Source organism: Lithobates pipiens, unplaced genomic scaffold (assembly GCF_037356315.1).
Source record: "Lithobates pipiens isolate NorthernLeopardFrog02 unplaced genomic scaffold, aLitPip1_a1.2 Scaffold_3, whole genome shotgun sequence".
Lineage (NCBI taxonomy): Eukaryota > Metazoa > Chordata > Amphibia > Anura > Ranidae > Lithobates > Lithobates pipiens.
The window spans coordinates 26,030,120-26,053,013 of record NW_027507790.1 but is presented as its reverse complement, the minus strand read 5'-3'; the positions used below and the strand labels follow the sequence as shown (position 1 = coordinate 26,053,013).

The 22,894-nt window shown below is 46.3% G+C and overlaps 1 protein-coding gene across 2 annotated transcripts in view; it reads right to left on the bottom strand.

Moving 5' to 3' along the window:
* Positions 1–789: 789 nt before the first annotated feature.
* The window catches only part of LOC143940234 (dehydrogenase/reductase SDR family member 4-like), a 205,517-nt gene continuing 183,412 nt past the window's right edge, over positions 790–22,894 (bottom strand). For both annotated transcript variants that reach the window (XM_077461406.1, XM_077461405.1), the window contains exon 9: positions 790–1,425. In XM_077461406.1, coding sequence (XP_077317532.1) covers positions 1,311–1,425 — 115 coding nt within the window. In that variant the 3' untranslated portion in view covers positions 790–1,310. The remainder of the gene's footprint in view (positions 1,426–22,894) is intronic.

Genomic DNA, 22,894 nt, shown 5'->3' with positions numbered 1-22,894 from the left:
TGAATGCAGAGATTCTCTTGATGTTCCTGGGGATCAGGCCTTTGTGGAGCGAAAGAGAAGAGGTTCCAGCCAAAAAGGGAAGTTCCGATTTAAGCACTCCTCCTTCCCTCCCCTGCCACATTTGGCATGTCATTTTTTTTGGGAGGAGGGGGGAAGTGGGTACCTAGTTTTGACAGGTACCCGATCTTATGTCCACTCGGATCGCCTAGACCTAGTTCTATACTCCTAGACCTAGTTCTACTCTACCTGTGCGGTTTCTCAGAAGAATGCAGGGAGGAGGTCAGCAGTATGTCTCCTTGCATTCTTCTGGGACACATCATAGGTCCCAGAAGACTGCCCGACCATTCAGGAGGTGCAGTGTGACTTGCACATGCACAATGTGCAACCGGCTGTGAAGACACAAGCTGTCACAGCCAGGTGCCCAGAGTTAAAATGCTGGCTCCAGGGAGAGGAGAGGGAGAAAAGCAATGGTTTGGGTGGCCACATCTCTGGATCCTGGGACAGGTGAGTGTTTATTAAAAGTCAGCAGCTACACTTTTTGACTATCACACTGACCCAATTACTTTATCTCACGACTAGGAACACATATCCAGCCAAGAATCTTTGAATTTTTCTAACTCAAAGTACTGAAGAAAAAGGGTGAGAATAACAGCCAGACAATTATTTTAACTATCATATCTGTTCCAATAAAGGGAAATACCATTTCATAATTTGTAAAACTCTCAAAATCTTTTTTTTAATTACTTACAAGGATATATGCATGCAGCATTTACTGAATCAACTTTCATCTTCTGTTATCTACCTTTTTTAAATGATTACCTAATTCTTCATTCTGCTTTAAAAATACCTTACTGGACCGGCTATAAATGTTTAGTAATATTACACCTTGTTTTGCAGTTTCAACTCAACCTGTATTTCAGATACTTTCCACAAGATGCCGCCATTTCAACATGCAGCCAAGTAAAAAAAAAAAAAAAAATGAATTCCCTTTCTTCCTTTATAACAATGCATTCAATGGTGTGTGACTATATTTTATGCATGTTTAGGAACATCTAATCTCTCAAATTGCAATGAGAAAATGTGCATATCAGCCTAGCAAAGTTAAATATCTGGCTTGGAATAATGGAAATTTGAGCATGAACTCTGCAGCAATAAACTAAACTTATATAATTCAATCAAATGTAATCCTGATGTTTTTCTTCTTCTTTATATGATGTAACAGATATGTTATTTTTTTTTTTCTACGAAGTCAGGCAAATACAAATTATAACATTTTTTATTGCGTCATCATTTTCCCTAAAACACAATGTTTAAAGCCTTCCAAGCATTCCACCAGTGACGCCAATATTTTCCCCATTAATGTAGGAAGCATCCTCAGAGCATAAAAATGAGGCAATCCCTGCGCACTCTTCGGGTTCTCCAAGCCTCGAAAACAAATGATGAAAACACATGAGGCAGATAACTAGTTAAAGTAATCTATCACAAAAATACCAATTTTGAACATTGTTTTTTAGCAGGGCTTTTTTTCTCAAACAATAGGTGCTGGAACTCAACCACGACCCCCCAAAACCCCTCCACCCACACACACCCTGCAAATCACATCAAATAGTAAGTGTGGTCAATCAAATTTCACGAACAGTAGGAGGATCTTAAAGGGGCATTAAATACCATTAAATACAGAGTGCAGAGTTCAGGGGGGGTTACACTCAGAGTGCAGAGCTGTCACTTGTAAACACAGAAACCGGACTTCTGTGTTTACAAGTGATTGTGCTGAGCAGCCCCCTCCCCCAAGGGTCTGAGCCAGAGGTGGTGGAACTGAGTTCCACCAAGTTCCCCCTGAAAAAAAACCCTGCTATTTTAGTATAAGTTTTGGGCTGTGCACAATTTGTAAGGCGCTGTCCCCTCTCACTTCACTGTCCTGGAGCTTTGGGGTTCATGAATAGTAAATACGGGTGGAGGGGAATGCAATAAAGTGCGTATGATACTTTTCTGGTGGTTTGGCCTCTTTAGAATGACCTGAGGCAGATTAAAATATCCCCGTAACCAACTGCAGTAGCTTTAGAGACCCAGGAGGCAGATTCAGCTTATTCTTAATAGCACTACTATAAAGTGGCACCATGGCTGCATTAAATTACAAAAGAATTACCCTTAGCTTGAAGATGACAAAAGTGGAGGTGCCTAAAACCAACTCTAACTTGCAGTGAAGAGGCAACTTCTAGTGGCCAGTAATGCTGACAGCGGGAGGAACCTGATGGGGAAGCTCAGGCCTTGTTCTCCATCAGCTCCCCTCTCTCCCTGTGAGTGACAGCTGGCAGTGGGAGGATTCTACAGCCATTAGCAGGCTGTCTATTGATATGGATCCAACTACTGTCTGCTGTCAACCACAAAGGGGGCAGAACTGATGGAAATCTACTTTCTCCAAATCCTAATCAGGCTCCGCCCACCCATCGACAAACCTCATTGGCCACAGTTGATCTGAGGATGGAGTGTTTCTATGGACACTCCGAAATCAGTGCACCTCCACATGCTTGTGTTTTAAATAGTTTTCCAATTTGCTGATAAGTTGTTTCTTTTCTATAGACATAAAAGTGGCGAACAGCAAACAGTATTGCCAAAGTATTTTTTGTTTCATCTGCATACATTCACCAGGGGGGGGCGACATACAGACCCCTAGAGCCTCCTAGCACCCCATGGTAAAGATTGGGGACCAACGGCCTTACTATCAGACACCGCAAGTGCCGCAGCCTGTAGTCACAATGGACCACTACTTGACTAGGCCTCAATCCCCGGTCTCGATTACACAAGGAGACCCAGAATAGTACGTTAGCACACTGATGGCGGACGACAACTCTCAGCAAGCCCTTCCCCGACATCTCCTTTCACTCTGTGTCTGTTTTAACCCCCTGAACTGCTAGATGTCAAACTACAGGCTCTTGTACAGCAGTTCACATGGGGAATGGCCCAAGAGGCAGGGAAGATTTATAGGGAACACAGAGGGGAGATTGATCAGCTTGGTGAGCACACAACTTTAGAAACCAAGTTTGATGAGACATTACAGTATGTTCAGGCCCTGGAAGAGGAAAATTTCTCTTAAAAACTCTGTGCCCCGCTACAACTTCAGCAAGAAGACCTGGAAAACAGAGAAAGGTGGCAAAACCTCAGGATTTGCAGGGTCTCAGAAAATGTGGCTGACAATAATATCAGACCGTACTTATTAGGCCTGTTTAAAAGTGTGGGGGGATAGCATGATGGGAGGGAGCAGAGTGACAGTCAGCAGCACTCCTGGAACACTATACTCGCTAGGCACTGTATTCTTTTCTCTCTGCTGTGATAGAGAGTTTGTGGCTTACCAGGAGCGGCCTCGGGCAGGGAGCTTTTCTCCTACCATTCTGGCTGCAGGAACAGCCTTGAGACAGGTAGCGGGAGCCAGGGTTGGGGGGGCAGAGTTGGGAGGCGGAGCTAGTGGTCTTGGGTACTGCTTGCCTATTGGTTGGATAGGAGGGCGGGTGAGGCGGCATATAGGAGAATCGACCCTGCTCCTGCAGCCATTGAAATACCTGCAGGAGACAGGAGTAGGACAGAGGAGATCGGTTCTTCTATATGCCGCCTCACCGGCCCTCCTCTCCAGCCTGGTGCTAGCTGCATCCAGAGTGTAACGTCAAGATGCAAGCAGTCTTCCTTACCTAGGACCACCAGCTCTGCTTCCCGGCTCTGCCCCGACTCACACAAGTGTAGATAAAACTGACAAGGTAGCCGCACGGGCCCCCCCCCCCCAAGCCTGGGGCTGAGTCACGATCGTGACTCTTGCACCCTCCATAGCTACACCCTTGGCTGCAGATATGTACTTAGGTACTCTGATGGGCTGGTGACAGGTACTCTGGTACGCTGATGGGCTGGTGACAGGTACTCTGGTACGCTGATGGGCTGGTGACAGGTACTCTGGTACGCTGATGGGCTAGTGACAGGTACTCGGGTAATCTGATGGGCTGGTGACAGGTACTCGGGTAATCTGATGGGCTGGTGACAGGTATTCGGGTACTCTGATGGGCTGGTGACAGGTACTCAGGTACTCTAATGGGCTGGTGACAGGTACTTGGGTACGCTGATGGGCTAGTGACAGGTACTTGGGTAATCTGATGGGCTGGTGACAGGTGCTCGGGTACACTGATGGGCTGGTATCAGGTGCTCGGGTACGCTGATGGGCTGGTGACAGGTGCTCGGGTACGCTGATGGGCTGGTGACAGGTGCTCAGGTACGCTGATGGGCTGGTGACAGGTGCTCGGGTACTCTGATGGGCTGGTGACAGGTACTCGGGTATTCTGATGGGCTGGGGACAGGTACTCGGGTACTCAGATGGGCTGGGGACAGGTACTCGGGTACTCAAATGGGCTTGTGGCGGGTACTCGGGTACTCTGATGGACTGATGACAGACCCATGACAGGTGCTATGATGGGTGGTGACAGGTTCTCTTTATTGGGGGGTGGGGGCAATCAGTGTGTTTGGTGTATACTGTAGGCGGTAACAAGCTGTGACCTCAATCTCCTCTTCACATACGATCCTTGTGTGAGGAGGAGAGCCCGGTAACAGCTCATTACCGCTGTTTGTTGACATTCTGTGACCGGCTGTGATTGCATGTAAAGAGACAATTAAATTGGCTCTTTACCCTGATCGGATGGGCTGTGTTAATATGATAAACTTCGTCCCCGATCGCCAGAGATAGAGATAGGCTCTCTGTTACCTCATCATCCCTGCTCCCTAGTCTGGTCACCCCCATTGCACCAAGATCCCAAACTTCAAAGTATATGCCTGGGTCCTATGCAGTTCTCATTAAAGATATGGCATATATGTGCTACAAGGTTATCTCTCTCACTCTCTTCGTCATGCCCTTCCCTCTCCAATGCACTCTACAACCCTTTAATCCCAGATAGCCTTTCCCACACTCAAAGGCTCCCATGGGCACAAGCAGGCCTGTTCCAGCTCTGCCAATTTGCTCATCCAATTACCCAAAAGCTCAGGACCTTTGAGGACCTAAGCACCAAATACCCAACAATTTGTTCTATTCATATCTCCAAGTGAGTCATTATCTATCAACCCTCTCTGATTCTTACTCTACTTAAATCAACGGCCTTTGAGGTCCTTTGTTCCCAAAGCCCCCCATTAAATGTGGCTAATATCTACCATATATAATTTGCTGCAGGAGTCTTCACTACTCTCTGAAGACTTATGCTGCATACACATGACCGGTTTTCCCATCAGAATAAACTCCGAAGGTTTTTCTGATGGAGTTCTGACAGAGTTCCGCTAAAAAGTGTCATGCGTACACACGATCACATCAAATTCCGATCATTAAGAACGCGGTGGTGTACAGCATGTACGACGGGACTAGAAAAAGGAAGTTCAAGCGACACTCTTTGGGCTCCTTCTTCTGATCTCGTGTTAGTAGAAGTTTGGTTAGAGACGATTTGCGCTTTTCAGACTCCAGCTTATTCCGATCATTTTACTGCTGTTCGGTGTGTGTTTGTGGGTTTGCATCTGGTTTTTAGTGCGTTCTGGTCCGCTCATTACTGATCTTCAGCTCGCTCTTCACAGGCCTTGCTGTTCTTCAGTGCGTTCGGTTAAGTTTATTCTGATCAGCCGACCATTTTGAAACCATGCGGGTAAGTACGCAAAATGTTTACTCTGTGCACATTCACACATGTGCGTTTATAAAATGTGTTAAAAAAAAAAAATTTCCACAATATTCTTTTTTGTTTATATTTTTTCCTCAATATAATTTTTTTTCACATTTTTTTTCTCATCAATATATTATATTATTTATTTTTATTTTTTTTACAAACAGGGATGTTTTAAATCATAACATACACGACTCTGGAACTAACAAAGTTCAACGTATAAAAACTGAAGCCAATATCAGACATTATAGTCTCAAAAATGTCTTGATATCGCCGTAAATATGATGGGGTGATGTCACCCCTGTAAAAGCCAAATTTTGAAGATGCACACAAATTGGGAGTCCAAATGGGTAATGTCAACATGTGCTATCTCCCATCATGGGGCATCAATGGACGTGTTTTGGGGGTGCAATCCCTTCCTCTCACCTACTAGCGTTATGAGGAAGGGGTTGCACCCACAAAACGCGTACATTGAGATCCCCTGATGGCAGATAGCACATGTTGACACATCGTGTGCATCTTCAAAATCCGGCTTTTAAAATATACAAATAAGAACAAATTATTGTGGTCATCTAAAAAGAAAATGAAGAATATGATCAAATTTGTTTGAACATTGATCATGTTCTTCAATTCCTGCTGCATGATGTCAAGGCGATTGCGCATTGCGTCTATCTCCCCATTCCATGCCATGATTTTCATAATGAGGGTTTGGGTGCTGGCCCTACTGAAAGGTTCTGCCGCTTCCCCTTCCACAACCAGAACATCACCTAAAATGTATGAAAATACATGTATTTAGAAATATACAGGCATACATCGATTACCTGAAGCTGGGGTGTCATACACTCACCTGGTGGGGTGCCCATGTCGCCCAATTCCTCCACCTCTCCTTCCTCTACATCCTGGGGGGGGGGGGGTCTGGCTAACTTCCCAATCAGGCTGGCCAGGTCGGGGGTCTCTGGGATCCTGTTGTCTGAGTCTTTTCTCCCCTATGAGAATTAAACAAAAGGTATACTTGGCACACAGATATTTGAATCCAGAAATAGGAACATTGCTTTGAAGTGGTGTACAATAGTCTGTTTGGGAAGAGATCCAAGTTGAAGACATGATTAAAATTCCCTTTTTACCAAGCTGCAATACTTACCTTTTCAGCCAAATTTCACAGATGGATACACCCCAAGTATCCACTGGAGCACCTGTGTGGGTTACCCTAAAATGTTCTCTGGTGTCCCACACTAGTGCTCTTGAGTCCAGATGTACAAACAGCTGCTGATTGTCTTCTCCTTACATTCCACTGAATGAAGTTTGCAATTCATTCTAGTCTCAAAGACATCTAGACAACAATGTCCTAAACTTCTTTTAATCTGACAAATTAGCATGAGCAAAATGTAGGTATAACCCTGTACCAGCTAAATACATTGTATTTATTGGCAAACGAACAAGGTTTCCTATGATTGATATTTCCTACGAACAATGTTTACTACGAACGATTACTGTGCCCACGAACATGAAAGTAGCCATTTCAAACTGTACAACAGTAAAGAAAAGCACGTGGAGCAGCATGCAAGTTAAATATCATAATAGGAACACATGACAAGTATTTACTTTTTTGAAGCTCCTTCTTTATTTTGCGATACTGATCCGGCTCCCTCAGTTTGATGTCAGACCATTGCTTCCTTAACTGCTCTTTGGACCAGCTTACCCCAAACTTCTGCTCCAGGGTGTTAACAACAGTCGTCATGATGCCGTCCTTTCGTAGATTGGGATGGGTGTACGGACCATGTTTCCCATCATAATCCTCCCTCCTTAAAATCCCAACCATCTCGACCATTTCCTCAAAGGCCATGTTGGTGGCCTTCAATCTCCTTCTCCTGGATCCAGATGTTTGTGGCTCCGGGCTTTCCTCTTCACTATTTAGAAAATGTGTCTCCGCCATGCTTCTCCTACAACTCCTACTGCGAACCGAAAAGAGATAGGGCAGAAAATATTTGTGAAAAATAGCGTTAGGGGCAGGCGACTCGGGCGGAGTTTATATAAAGCTAACACGCACCCTTCGTACATATGATCTGTGTGTGTGAGACGAACAAACATAAGTGGCGAGTGAAGGTAAATGAAGGTAAAATTTTAACTTGCTCCATTACAGTGGCCTATACTGCTTCAATTTGGAGGCCTATATTGGGATAAGATGAGAGTTTAGACTGACATTAGGGTTTTTGTCTTGTGTATTGTCTTACAGAAAAAATGAAATCAGTTTAAGGCCCAGAATTACTGTCCAGTTTTATTGATAAGTATAGGGAGATGAGGAATCTGTAGGAGGTCAAACACAGTTTATATTACAATAAACAAGTAAGGAAGGCAACGCTGGAGAGACTTTTGGTATTTGTGAAGACTCGGGTCCCGAAGCAAACATGATGTTTTTGGAAAATAAAATTGGGATCTTGAGGAACATGTATAAGAAGGAACGAAATAAGATCCAGGCTTCCCTCAGATCAGGAGCATAAGCAGAGAATGTTTATGTCCCCAGGCTGTGGTACTTAAACAAACTGAGGTTTCCGGACAACCAGACTGAAGCCAGGGAATCTCTTTCAACCCTTCCCTGCAACCTTCCCTCCACCCCAGCAGAGGCTTCCCAGGAACAACCTGGGCCTTCCATCCAGGAAGAAGTGGATGCGACCAGCTAGAGCCAGGTATATTAGTTTTTAGACATTGTTAGGTACCTGGGTGGTGAGCCTGACTTGACGGAAGAAGACCTCTCTTACGGCTCTGGTTCAAGTCTCACTGGAGTGAGAACAGTGGTACAAGAGCACAGCTAGGTAGGAGCGTCTGGCCGGATGCAGCAGCAGATGCAGGCGAAGTGGCGAACCTCCAGATGCTGGAACCACAGGAGCTGGTGGAAGCAGGAGACGGCTTGGCAGAACTGGCAATTGAGGCAAGGCAGACAACCCGGTGTACCTGGAAGGCAGTAGCGGATCCTGGAAGGTCTCGGAACGAGATATTGACAAGACAGGTCAGGCAGGCTGGAATCAGCAGACAGGTGGTAGATAGCGCAACGTCAAACAGGCAGAGGTTCAGCAACAGTAAGCAGTCCGTAACAAGGTCAGGCAAGCCGGGGTCGGGGCGAGAGAGAGCAGCAGAGTCAGACGGAAGCCGGGTCAAATAATCAGGAATAAGCAGGCAGATAACGGGGTTCTTCAGGTACTAGCTGCAGACAAACAGCACAGAGCATCTGCAGCTGTACCTTTAAATAGGGACACTGGCGCCAATCACGTTACGAACGCGCACCTGCGCCGATGCCCAGGCTGACTAGTGGCGCGAGTGCGCATGCACGAATGGCGGTCCGTTCGCAAAGTGCGAGCGGGACCCTGACATTGCCCCCCCACAAGGGGCAACCTCCGGGTGCCCCTAACGTCTCTCTTTTCAGGATTTGCAGAGAAAAAGGCCTGAATTAATCTCTCAGCATGCAGATTGTCATCAGGTTCCCAAGAGTTACTCTCTGGGCCATAACCTTTCTATTTGATCAAGAACTGACCTTGTCCCCGCTGTCTTCTAAAGTCCAAAATGGCCTCTACCTCGTACTCCTCATTCCCATCGACTAGAACAGGCTCAGGCGGTCTCGTTCCTCTATTAGGAAAGGGGTCAGGTACTGAAGGTTTAAGCAGGGACACATGAAAAACCGGGTGTACTTTCATGGATTCGGGTAAAGACAGTTCATAAGATACCTCATTAATCCTCCTTTTAACCGGAAAAGGCCCCAAAAACTTGGGTGCCAACTTCTTGGAAGGACAGGCTAGCTTAAGATTAGAAGTAGAAAGCCATACCTGATCCCCGATTTGAAGAACCAATTCTCCCCTTCTCCGCCAATTGAAGGTCCTCTTACTATCCGCCTGAGCTTTGGATATAGCTTTCTGTAGAATATGGTTGTTGCGGTGGAGAAAGGTCACAGTGTCTTGGACTGCCGGAACAGAAGATTCTGAAAGGAGGAGATCAGGAAGAAAAGATAAGTGAAACCCATAATTGGCAAAAAACGGAGACTGCCCTGTGGTTGAATGACTGGCATTATTGTAGGCGAACTCCGCTAACGGCAAAAGGGATACCCAATCATTCTGCACAAAAGACGTGAAACACCTGATATATTGTTCAAGAGTCTGATATGCACGTTCAGTCTGTCCGTTGGTCTGGGGGTGGTAAGCAGAAGACAAGGCCAGTTCTATCTTCAGACTCTCACACAGAGCTCTCCAAAACCGGGAAGTAAACTGGACCCCCCTGTCAGACACAATATTAGCGGGTACTCCGTGTAGTCTAATGATTTCCTTACTGAAGATACGGGCCATCTCAGATGCCGAAGGAGTTCCTTTCAAAGGTAGGAAATTAGTCATTTTAGACAGACGGTCCACAACTACAAAGATTGCTGTACAGCCCTCGGAGGGTGGAAGTTCGACTATAAAGTCCATGGTGATCATTCGCCAGGGTCGATCAGGTGCAGGGAGCGGTTTCAGCAGCCCCCAGGCCTGGTTCCTAGTAGCTTTACTCCGGATGCACACGGGGCAGGAGTGAACGTATTTCTTGCAAAATTCTTTAATGCCAGGCCACCAGAAAGTATGCAGCACAAGTTCTAGAGTCTTACGAGCCCCAAAGTGCCCTGCTAGAGGAGGATCATGAAGAAGGGCAAGGACCCTTACTCGGACGTTCTCAGGGACAAAGATTTGACTGTCCTTCCACAGCAGGCCTTCCCTGGTTATCAATGTAGTCCCCGGAGGACAAGGAGAATTAAGAGATGCCTCTCTTATCTGGGACAGCAGATCCGGTTGAACAAGCAAAAAGGTGCTTGCAGGAAGAATGGTATCTGGAGGCGCAGCATCCTTAGAACCGTCATACATGCGCAAGAGCGCGTCCGGTTTCACATTCTTTGAACCAGGGCGGTATGTAATGTGGAAGCAGAACCGAGAAAAGAATAGGGCCCAGCGGGCCTGCCGGGGCTTCAGACGCTTGGCGGTTCGGAGGTATTTGAGGTTTTTGTGATCGGTATAAATCAATACAGGATGGACAGCACCTTCTAGCAAGTACCTCCATTCCTCTAATGCTGACTTGATGGCCAGCAGCTCCCGGTCTCCCACATCATAGTTCCTTTCAGCAGGAGAAAGTTTCCGGGAAAAGAACCCTACAGGGTGCATCAGGTCATTACTGCCCTGACGTTGCGATACCACCGCCCCCACAGCCACTTCGGAAGCATCAACTTCAAGGATGTAGGGCCGAGATGGGTCAGGATGGCTGAGAATGGGGGCAAAAGTGAACAGGCCTTTGAGCCTCTCGAAGGCCTCCTATGCCTCAGAGCCCCAATGGAAGTGTACATTATGCTTAGTGAGTTGAGTGATGGGGATGATGGCAGAAAACCCCTTAAACTTCCTATAGAAGTTTGCAAAACCCACAAAGCGCTGTATCCCCTTCTTATCCATGGATGCCGGCCAGTCCAGTATAGCAGATACTTTCTGTGGATCCATTCTGATGCTTGCTAGGGAAATCTTGAGACCGAGAAATTGAATGTTCCGCTGCTCAAACCTGCATTTCTCGGCCTTGGCGTATAATCCGTGCTGGCGGAGCTGGAGCAGCACCCTGCCAACGTGCCCTCGATGTTGCTCCAGGGACCCAGAGAAAATCAAGATGTCGTCCAAATAAACTATAACAAAGACATCCAAAAAGTCCCGGAACAAATTGTTTCTAAGATGTTGGAAGGTGGCAGGGGCATTACAGAGCCCAAAAGGCATCACAAGATATTCATAGTGCCCAAAACGAGTTCGGAAAGCTGTCTTCCATTCATCACCGGCCCGTATGCGGACCAGATTGTATGCCCCTCTTAAGTCCAATTTAGTAAAGATATATTCCGGCGCCTGCAGGAGAGGTGGAATGGCGAATGAACCCCTTCTTGAGGTTCTCCGTAATGTAGACTTTCAGGGCCTCCTGTTCCTTCTCTGACAAGGGAAAGATGCGTCCAAAAAGGGATCTCAGCCCCTGGAAGGAGCTTGATGGGACAGTCATATGGACAGTGCGGAGGAAGGGAGTCTGCCCCCCGTTTACTGAAAACGTCCTGGAACTCAGGATACGGTTCGGGCACAGATTGACATAAGTTCTGATCAGAGTCCAGGCAGAGAAGTGTACCAGGCCGGTCAGATGCCTCAGGGAAACAGTGGTCTAAGCAATAGGGGGGCAGGAACTTCACCTCTCCAGTGGACCAGTTAATGGTGGGGTTATGGGCCTGTAGCCAAGGTATGCCCAGGATCACCGGAAACAGGGGTGATGAGATCACATCAAAAGTTAATAGTTCCTTATGTTGACAAGGGGAGATAGCTGGTAAGGGAAGTGTCTCCTGGGTTACTTGGCCCGACTTGATGCGAGAACCGTCTGCTAGAAAAATGGATAGTCCATGGGTCTTCCTCCAAACAGGTGTGGTATGCAGGCTGGTGAAGGCGGAATCGATAAAGCAGCTGCAGACCCCAGAATCAATGATGGCGTTGATGAAGACCGTCTTTTCCTGAAGCTGCAACGAGAGAGGAAGAGCAATGTGGGTGGCGTTGGCTGCCAAGGGTACAGGACTGGCAGACACAGAAGAGAGGCACTTACGTGTCTTAGCAGGGCAGTTAATTACATAATGTCCAGATCCACCACAGTAAAGGCATAAGTTCAACTGCCGGCGCCCAGCTCGCTCTTCTGGTGACAAGGTGGGTCGCAACAGTCCGAGCTGCATGGGTTCATCAGCGACCGAGGCAGAGCTGGCAGTACCCCCTTGTGGGGCAGGTGAGAAAAAGGACGCAGGGGTTGGAGCTCTCGCAGTCATCCAAGCAGGGCGGTGGGGTTGTGAGGAGCGTTCAGCTCTACATTCTCAAAGCCGTCGGTCGATCTGGATGGCAAGTGCGATTAGGCCCTCCAGAGAGTCTGGGGTACCGACACGGGCCAGTTCATCTTTGAGACTTTCAGAAAGGCCCATGTGGAACTGATGTCAAAGGTAAAGTGTGAGCGCTCAACTTATGTGTTTTTAGTAGTCATACATATTCCCCAGATGATGACCTGTAGGTCGAAACGCGTCGGAAGGACTCCGCTACTGCCACTTTTGTCTCTCTGACATGCTTTACTATCCATTCTGGAAATGTGAGTTTTAGAATATTTTTTTATTAAAGGTTTTTTTAAAAAACGTTATTATGCCATGTTGGCTTTGTTTCTTCATCTTCCATGCCTGAGTTGTTGTCGGATTTACACATACATATGAAGAACTGTGATTACATCTAGTCGTTTGTGGTGATCGTATACGGCACGATTGATACATCCAACCTTTGGCTAGGACCATAAGCTTTGATTGACCCCTGAGACGTATGTCTGCTAGGGTCATCTAGATCCGGTAAGCCTGTACCTTATAAGGTGGTGGGACCGTCACAGGGTGAAACAACATCTCCTCCGATTGAAATATCACAGAACTTTGGTGTCAGCACAATACGTTTGGATTGATACTTTGCACACTCTCATATGGACCATACGCCTGTTTATGGACTTTTATTATTTATCACTAGCAATGTTTGCATATAATTATAGTCATTGTTTGGCTTCTTTTTCACTGGGATAATTTATTTTTTTCTTTTTCCACAAAATCTCTATTTTGTGGTTTTCACATATATATTTATAGATAATATTATAGTCATTTTCTTTGTCACTAAATTGCAATATTTCCCCTTGTCTTGGGGTCACTTTATATGTATGTAGAGACACTGGAATATGTATGACTACTAAAAACACATAAGTTGAGCGCTCACACTTTACCTTTGACATGTTTCCTTAGCTAAAAAATCCCTAATTTTAGCGTGTCAGCAGCTTACAGCTCATCACATTTTTTCTTCATTTTTTTCTTTGTTCAAAATCACTATATTTTTTTTCTTCTGCTCGTTTTGCGCAGTATTGTTGGTTAATAGTTTTCCATGTGGAACTGATGCCTCTGGGCTGACTCGTTCCACTGGGTGTCTGCGCTCCAGCGTCTGAAGTCCGTAAAAATAGTCCTCGGCCGTTCTGCGGCCTTGCTGGAGCACAGATAGAGCAGATTCGGCAGTGGCAGTCCGTTGAGGTTCATCGTATAGCTGGGCCATCCCCTCAAAGAAGGAAGAGAGAGTCTGAGTCAGTGTATTGTCATTCTCCAGGAGGTGATGGGCCCAGGTATGAGGCTCTCCTTGTAATAGAGAGATGACAAATCCCACCTTGGTTGCTTCCAGGAAAAAAGTTCTGGGCTGAACGGCAAAGTACAACTGGCAAGCATTGCGGAAGGCCCAGAACTTGGAACAGTCCCCTGAGAACCTCTCAGGAATAGGCACCCTTGGGTCTGGTGGAGGCATCATAACAGCAGGTTGGGAGACGGGTTGAGCAGGAAGAGACGGAGGTACTGTGATCATGGGACTGGAACTGGACAGATGTTGAACTCGTTCCTCCAATCTGGTATACCCCTCCTGAAGAGACTTTACGGCCTGGGTGAGAGCCGCAAGGTGTGAACAGATCTCCTTCATAGCAGAGGCTCCTTCTGCAAGCTCAGTCATGGCTGTTTGTACTGTTAGGTACCTGGGTGGTGAGCCTGACTTGATGGAAGAAGACCTCTCTTAAGGCTGTGGTTCAAGTCCCACTGGAGTGAGAACAGTGGTACGAGAGCACAGCGGGGTAGGAGCGTCTGGCCGGATGCAGCAGCAGATGCAGGCGAAGCGGCGAACCTCCAGATGCTGGAACCACAGGAGCTGGTGGAAGCAGGAGACGGCTTGGCAGAACTGGCAATTGAGGCAAGGCAGACAACCCGGTGAACCTGGAAGGCAGTAGCGGATCCAGGAAGGTCTCGGAACGAGATATTGACAAGACAGGTCAGGCAGGCTGGAGTCAGCAGACAGGTGGTAGATAGCGCAACGTCAAACAGGCAGAGGTTCAGCAACAGTAAGCAGTCCGTAACAAGGTCAGGCAAGCCGGGGTCGGGGCGGGAGAGAGCAGCAGAGTCAGACGGAAGCCGGGTCAAATAATCAGGAATAAGCAGGCAGATAACGGGGTTCTTCAGGTACTAGCTGCAGACAAACAGCCCAGAGCATCTGCAGCTGTACCTTTAAATAGGGACACTGGCACCAATCGCCTGGGGCGCACGGTGGCGCGCGCGCCCACGACGATGCCCAGGCTGACTAGCGGCGCAAATGCGCATGCGCGAACGGCGGTCCGCTCGCAAAGTGCGAGCGGGACCCTGACAGACATATTTATTGTCCCAATATTAATAATGTTAACTAGATGTTATAATTGCTTACAAATCAATGGTTTTATACCAAAAAGTGTGTATACATGTCCCTAGACAGTAGTGGCCAAAAATGTTGGTAATCAGATTGAAAAATGCTGAGGTCAGAATGATAGCCTTTTCTATTTATTAACATTAAATTTTTAAGTCATGAGCTGAAAATTGTGTCTGATTGATGAAGCAAAAAACTGCAACTATGTCCCTTTTTTATACACAGGATGAGCTCAGGCAGGAGGAGGGTCTGGAAAGCGTCAGCCAGGAGGAGGCCATGCCTAGTGTCAGCAAGGAGGTAGCTGGGCCCAGTAGGAGTCTCACCCAATCCCAGGTGCCTCCCCTCTGCCTTACCACCAAAAGGCGCAGGAAGGAGACAATGACGGAGGACGCAGCACTGGGCCTCATTAAGGAAGCTAGCCATTTCAGGAGCCCCCCCCCCCCAATGCTGAAGAGGCCTATGGCTGCTATCTTACCCACCAGGTTGCCGGAATTGGACAAGGACCAACGCCTCCTCTGTGAGGCATTTATTTATGATGCCCTTCAGAAAGGGTTGAAGGGCCAGCTGACTGGGAACAACCACATATGTGAACTCGCCCATCCTACTCCTCCTCCTGCCACAAGTCCACCACCAGAGCCACAGCCTCCAAGGAAGGCTGCAGGGAAGAGAAGAAAGTGATGACCTGGGTTCAGTCTGGTTTGACAGAAGATGCAGGCTGTTGTAGTACCACAAACTAGGGACAGATATGTCATCTGCTGCTGGTCCTGATTTTTGGGATTCCTGCACCAGATAGTGCTCCCTATTATATGGATGCCTCAAGCGACCAATTTTCTTTTCCACAGACTTGGGGGCCAAAAGGCTTTGCAAATTACAAACGTTTGTCCAGCGTTGACTTCCTCTTTATTTTGTTACCCAGAATAAATGGATATTTTCTTTGCACAAAATACTTTCCTATGCATTTTTCTTCAAAAAGGACAGCTTGTGAGTAGGCAGGTACATTTTAAAAAGAATGTTAAATTAACAAGGGACACCAACCTCTTTGAGGTTAATAAAAAATAAGATATTTAATAATGTTATTGTGGTAATTTGACACTCCAAAAAACAAGTTCTATCACTAGAAAATCATTTTGAAGTAATCGTAAAAATTTTTTTTGATTAAATCAAAAATTATAAAAGGAGTATAAAAAAATAATTGTAAACATTATTATGGAGGTCGGGCTTTTAAAAAATAGAATATTAGTCATAAGATGAGGATAAATAATGAAGAAAGAAATTTGTGAGAACTCTGTGTGAATATGAGCAGCAAAACAACTTCATTCTTCCAGCATTCTAAAAAAGAAAAGAATGTGCTGCATTAAAAGATCACAGAATTAGCAGCGTGAGGAATATGCTAGCTCCAATACGAACGCTAGTTTTACCACACTGAGAGCTTCTGTCTCGTACTTGCTTCAGAGCATGCGTCGTTTTTGGTCCATCGGAACAGCATACAGACGAATGGTTTTCCCAAAAGGAATGGATTCCGTCGGAAAGATTTAAAACATGTATTTCTAGGTCCATCATAATTTTCAAAAGAAAAAAAGTCAGATGAAGCCCACACACAATTGGAATATCCGATGAAATGATTCCGTCTGACCTTTTCTGTCGGAAAGTCTGACCATGTGTACACGGTATAACACACCTATATGCGAAAATGGGCCCATATCACTCAAAAAACAATCTCTCTCCCTCAATGGGCTAAGATCTGGACTTCAACGTCCAAGGTATCCAGGTGTCTGACGCAGAGAGAGACAGCACTTAAAATACTACCCTTCTGGTACAGGACTCCAGAAATATGGCATCATTATGACCCATCCCTCTCTCCTCTTTGTTGGAGATGTGGTAAATCTAGAGGGACCCACAACCACATCTGATGTGATGTCTCTGCTTTAGCATATATTTGAGTATCCTCTTCCGCTGGATCTCCTTCTGGGCCTCCTCTTCTCTGGATTGGGGAAAACTTCAAACAAATTAGCCTTCTATATCTTCTATCCCCCCCCCCCCCAATCTCAGGATCAATTTTTACAGGTTATTGCTGAAATACGTAGAATGGAACACATGACAGCTCAGGTAGAAGATGCAGTGGACAGATTTGACAGAGTTTGGGATTTGTGGGACAATTCGGAGTATGGCATCACAACCCTAAACTCCACCTAATCCCTGCATATCTACCCAACATCTCAGTCATTTATCTTCAGTATTCTTCAGTATTCAACTACTTATTGGTTATAGCCCTTTGATTGTACCCCTTTGTATAAACTTTTAATTTTTTTATACATTTTGTACTAGATCTGTTTGATGTTACTAGATCTACATTTGACTCTTCTAAATTCTAAATCAATGTGCCAGATGTGCTTTTCTTTGCTTTTTTTCTGTACTATTATATTCAATAATAATAAAAAAAAAATCTCCATAGGTGAGTCTTTAAATGCCTTTACAGATTACCTATTTAGATTTACAGAGGAGATCTAGCACTATAACTATTGCTATAACGTTCATGGCGATACCTCAACGTGTGGTGCAAATACTGCTTACACAAGCGTGCCGACTTTAGGTTTCTTTTTTCTTATCTTACTTTTTTTTTTTTTATCACTTTTATTCCTATTACAAGGAGTGTAAACATCCCTTCTAATAGAAATAAGAATGACAGCTCCCCTTTATCTTTCATATTTTTTATAAAAAAAAAAAAAAAAAAAAAGCTACATTTACTTCCAGCCTGGACCGCACGTGACATCATGACCTCGCTCTGGTCCTCCAAAGGCCATAGAGTCGATCATAGAGTATCTACACTTTGATCACCTATGGGAGCAGCCAGCCACACCGTCGGATTGTTTCTCGGAGGAACTGGTGGTAACGGTAAGCCAGAGAAACACCACCACTTCGGGAAACCGTTCCACCGGCTCATGAGCCGTTCAAAATGGTTTCATGAGAAAGCTGGCCACTGGCTGCAAAAAACTATACCGGGTTATGACTGATATCTGCAGTCATAATTCCGGTAAACCACTTGGAAACAAACATATATATATATACTGTACATACTGCAGTCGGCAAGTGGTTATAACACTTTCTGTGATGCCAGTGATAAATCCTAACCAGTGATTAGGAGGCATTTTCACTCATTTCTGCAACTGGTCTTTTTGAGTCACCTGTGCTTAGGATCATTGCCAGTTGCATTATTTACCTTTTAAACCCAGCAGGAAACCAAACAGTATCATTTTCTTATATAGCGAGAAAGATTATAACCATATCTGACTAAAAGATCCAACTCACTGATTGAAATAACTGACCACAATTACATTATTTTAAGATGTAATTTTCTTACAAGTTCACATTTTTATGTCGATGGCCCTGAATTTTTATTTGTTAACTAAAGATTTGTAATGTGTTTTCTATGTTGTAGATAACATATTGTAAAACTGATTTGTATAACATGTTCACTAAAAAAGTAAGCTAAAAATGAATTAATTTAAAACATAGCTTCATGTATTATACACAATACATACACTGAAATAAATTTCTTTGGTGCCATTAAGATAGGAATTTAGTGGAAATATCCCCAGTGAGGACAACACCCACACCCAATAAAATATTTACCACAGTCTAAAAAAAAAGTTTTTATTGTTATGTGTCAGCTCTACTACTTCCTGGGTCTTTTTATACTCGCTGTAGAGAGGTGATGATGCTGATTTAATATCCACCGAGGATGCTGAGAGCCAAGACGAGGCATATACAGTTGAAATGCTAAATCAGGAAAATTAAGTGTTTAATCAAAAAAACATGCTCACTTTCGGTTCCGGCACCGCATGTGTTAGCTGCGCCTTCTTACAGCTCCTGCTCCGGGCACCCTAAATCGGCCTAGAAATTCGGCCTGAGAGGCCTCCCAGCCTAGGCACCACCACCGGGTGTTCCTCCTCACCATCCGAGCACAGATGGACTGATTCGTGGAAAAAACCAGCGCCCGTTCGTACGTGGTCGCGGCAGCTTTGTCGGACAGGCCGAAAATCGAGCCCCCGGCTTCGGCCTACACTAACGCTGGAATGAGCGCACAGGTGTCAGACATGGAGGTTAGTGGCGCTGCTGCTCCGTCTCTCCCTTCCTCACACACCGCTCCGCCCCAGGGACAAAATCCTTCACTAGCCCAGCACCAGACTCTGCCAGCAGTCACTCTCTCCCACAGCCCCACCGGGGATGAAGGCCACACACATCGCATTGCACAGGCTGTGGCGGCTCTCCTTACCCCCATGATAGCAGCATCTGTGGAGAAGGCAGTTAACGCTGGCATGCAACAGCTAAAAACACAACTTACTGAACACACCACCAGACTAAATTAACTGGAACACCGTGTATCAGAGGTAGAAGATGAACTCTACCAAGCACAGGCCACAGAACAATCCCAACAATCCTTAACCAGTTCATCCTCCAAAAATGCAGCAACCTGCATTTTGTAGGCATCCCTGAGTCGCTCCCTGCAGCCGCCTTAACGGAATTTTGCTCAAAACGCATTCCAGAAGCCATGGGCCTGCTAGGCCCTTTTACGGTAGAACGTGCTCACCGTATGGGATCCTTCAATGCCGAACGGAAGTCCCCACAACCCATCATTGCAAAATATCTCAACTATGCTGACAAGTCGCTCCTTCTCCAGAAATTCAGGCAGTCCCCTGACCTCTACATTGATGGGGTTAAAATACTCCTTTTTGCCGACTATTCTATTGATGTCTCCAAGAAGAGGAAAGTCTTCCAACCGATATGTTCTGAACTGTTCAAGCAGCAAATTAAGTTTACTCTGGCCTTCCCGGCTACCTTATGGATAAAGTCGCCTAAAGGAGACCGACTTTCTTTCCAGGACCCATCGGAAGTGGAATCCTACCTTCACTCACTTAGGCCGGACCTACACCCCCAAATGCCTTCCAAATCTGGAACCAACCTCCGCTCTCTGGATCAGCGTAGTCCACGTAAGGACTCTCCTAAACGTTTCAGGCCTTCAGCTCCTGACCATCCTAATCGCAACACCCTGCGCTGAAATCCCCCAGCTCGCCCATTGGACTTCTACCTCTCCACCTCAGGTTGTATGACTTGGTTTTTCCTGTGTTTTCTCGTTATTTTCTTCTTCCAGTGCAGCTGGAATGCCTCCCTCTGAAACTGCGGCCCTCCTGCTGCAGCCGAGAACTGACTTTTAGTTTTGCCTCCCTGCTGGACTAATGGGGTCTGCACTACCCTGGTCCGGTCCCCCCTGGGTATAGCCGCTAACCTCACATGGTAGCCAACTCAGTCGGTATCTCCAGACTCAACCACATGGCCCCTTGGCCACCGTATCCATTTATCATGTTGTTAGAGTTCTCGTTTCAAGGTTTTCTCTTATGTTATGCCGTACAGTTATTGCTGTGGTCTACTTTAGACATGTGCCTTATCTTTTCCCCAGGAGTCCACTGTGCACCGCCTCCGGCCATATCCTCCCATGGAAGACCCGGTCCAGACTGCCCTTATGTCCTCCCAGTGGCTTTCGGGCACTCAGGTTCCGCTGCTATCCCTTTTCATACAGGGTCCCGTGTGGGGAGCCGCTACGCACAGTGTTCTCATGCGGAAAAAAGTGAAGCTTGCAATAGTAGTTGATGTAATTGTTATAATGTTCCTTCCTACCCTGACCTCATTGCTTTCCCTCCCCCTCTCTCTCTCCCCCCCTGCCCCTTCCCTTGTGCCCTTTACCTGTGGGCTAGATGCCTCTATATTAATTCAGTCACGACTCTAAGTACACCATATGCTTTCTCATTGATGAAACAATGTACGCATGGCCTTTCTGATTATTCCCTTCACCTTGTGATCTCTTAGGGTAGTTTCATGGAATGTGAAGGGTCTCCATTCTCCTCATAAGAGAATGAAGATCCCTCTGCACCTTAAACGGTTAAAGACTCACATAGCCTTATTACAAGAAACCCACCTCCCATCCTCTGATTTCCATCGTATGCAGAAACTGTGGATGGGCTTGGTATTGGGCTCAGAATCAGTTGGACGCAAAGCTGGTGTTCTCCTCCTGATTCATAGGAACCTCCCGGGTTCCATTATCTCCACTCACACAGACGACCAAGGGCGGTTTCTTTCGACACGAGTAAAAATAGGGTCTAAGGAATTTATGGTCTCAAATATCTATGCCCCCAACAGTCCTTCCAAATCCTTTTATTGTCAGCTATCCACTTGGCTCCTCGATACCTCACATGTCCCTCATTTAATCGGAGGAGATTTTAATGATATTATGGACCCGGTGGTCGATAGATCCTCCCCGAAAAACCTCTCAAGTAATCCTTCTCAAGCCGCCTCTTCCCCTTTGGCCTCCACTATGGATTCACTACATCTCACAGACATTTGGCGGTTATCCCATCCGATAGATAGGGAATTTACTTTTTACTCTAACCCTCACAAGGTCCTGACTAGGATAGATTATTTTTTTGGCTCCGAAAATCTTCTCCCCTTAATCTCTGAATCTGAGGTGGGGGACATAGCTATTTCTGATCACGCCCCCATGACTCTCACGTTGGACCGTCTAGATCTCCCGCCTCACCCTAACATTTGGCGCTTCATTCCTGCAAGGCAACACTGACTTTAGGGACTATATGGAGCGCTCCTGGGAGGAGTTCTCCTCAGCCAACTCCCCCCATCTGGGTGACTCGAACCTCCTTTGGGATGCTGGCAAAGCATTTCTGAGGGGTCGGATCATATCCTATGCCTCTACTTTCAAATGACACGCCATGGTCAAGTTCAAATCAGCTAGTACCCAACAGCACAAAGCCCAAATCTCTCTTGCCACCTCCACCTCCTCTGCGGACAGGGATGAATGGTCTGCCTCCAAATCCTCCTTTGACTCTTGGGCCTCTACCCTTGAGCTCACTAAAAAAGCACACTTTGACGCCACTCTACACGAGTTTGGGAACAAGTCTGGGAAGCTTCTCTCCAGACTCTGCAAGGGCCCCACCCGGCCGACTCACATTACCTCCCTTCGGGACAAGACGGGGACCGTCTACTCCACCTCCCCTGATATTAATAAGACTATGCTGGAATTCTACTCAGCCCTCTATGGCCCAGACCAGATTGATGAGACCGCTGCCTGCTCTTTCCTAGACAAAGTCTACATACCTCACATCTCTCCCGCCCAGCTAGAATCCTTGAACTCCCCTATCACGTTAGAAGAAATAGAACGCACCATTAAAAGCCTTCGCCCTTCCAAAGCTCCTGGCCCTGATGGGTTTAATGGCGAATTCTACAAAACTCTCCTCAACATTACGGTACCCATACTGCACTCAGTTTTCTCTGGCATCTGGTCGGGAGGTCCATATCTGCCTACGGGTAACCAAGCTATTATCAAGCTCCTTGCCAAGAAAGGAAAAGACCCCTTGGAACCAGGTTCCTACAGGCCCATCTCATTGCTCAACCTGGATGTCAAAATCCTATCAAAAATCGCATCCTCCTGGCTGGCCGACATCCTCCCCAATCTCATACACCCTGCCCAATCCGGCTTTGTTAAAGGGCGTACGCCCACTTTGAACATGCGTAAGGTGCTCTTGGCCCTTGAAAAAGCTAAGCGGGACCCAAAGGGAGATTACGCCATCATTACCCTAGATGCAGAAAAAGATTTAGTTAATGTCAGCTTTGACTGGCTCTCACTGTCCCTCGCCAAAATGGGTTTTTCAGGCCCCTTCTGTCATCTCATCAATTCCATGTATATGGCCCCCTCAGCTAGGGTGGTGGCAGCGGGACTCCTCTCTGAGGAATTCCACCTCCACAAGGGTACCAGGCAAGGCTGCCCTCTGTCCCCCTTACTATTTAATATCGCCCTGGAACCTCTCTCCAGACATCTTTCCCAGACCGCTCCCTTACGAGGCATCTCTGTCGGATCTTTTGAGCTCCGTACATCCCTCT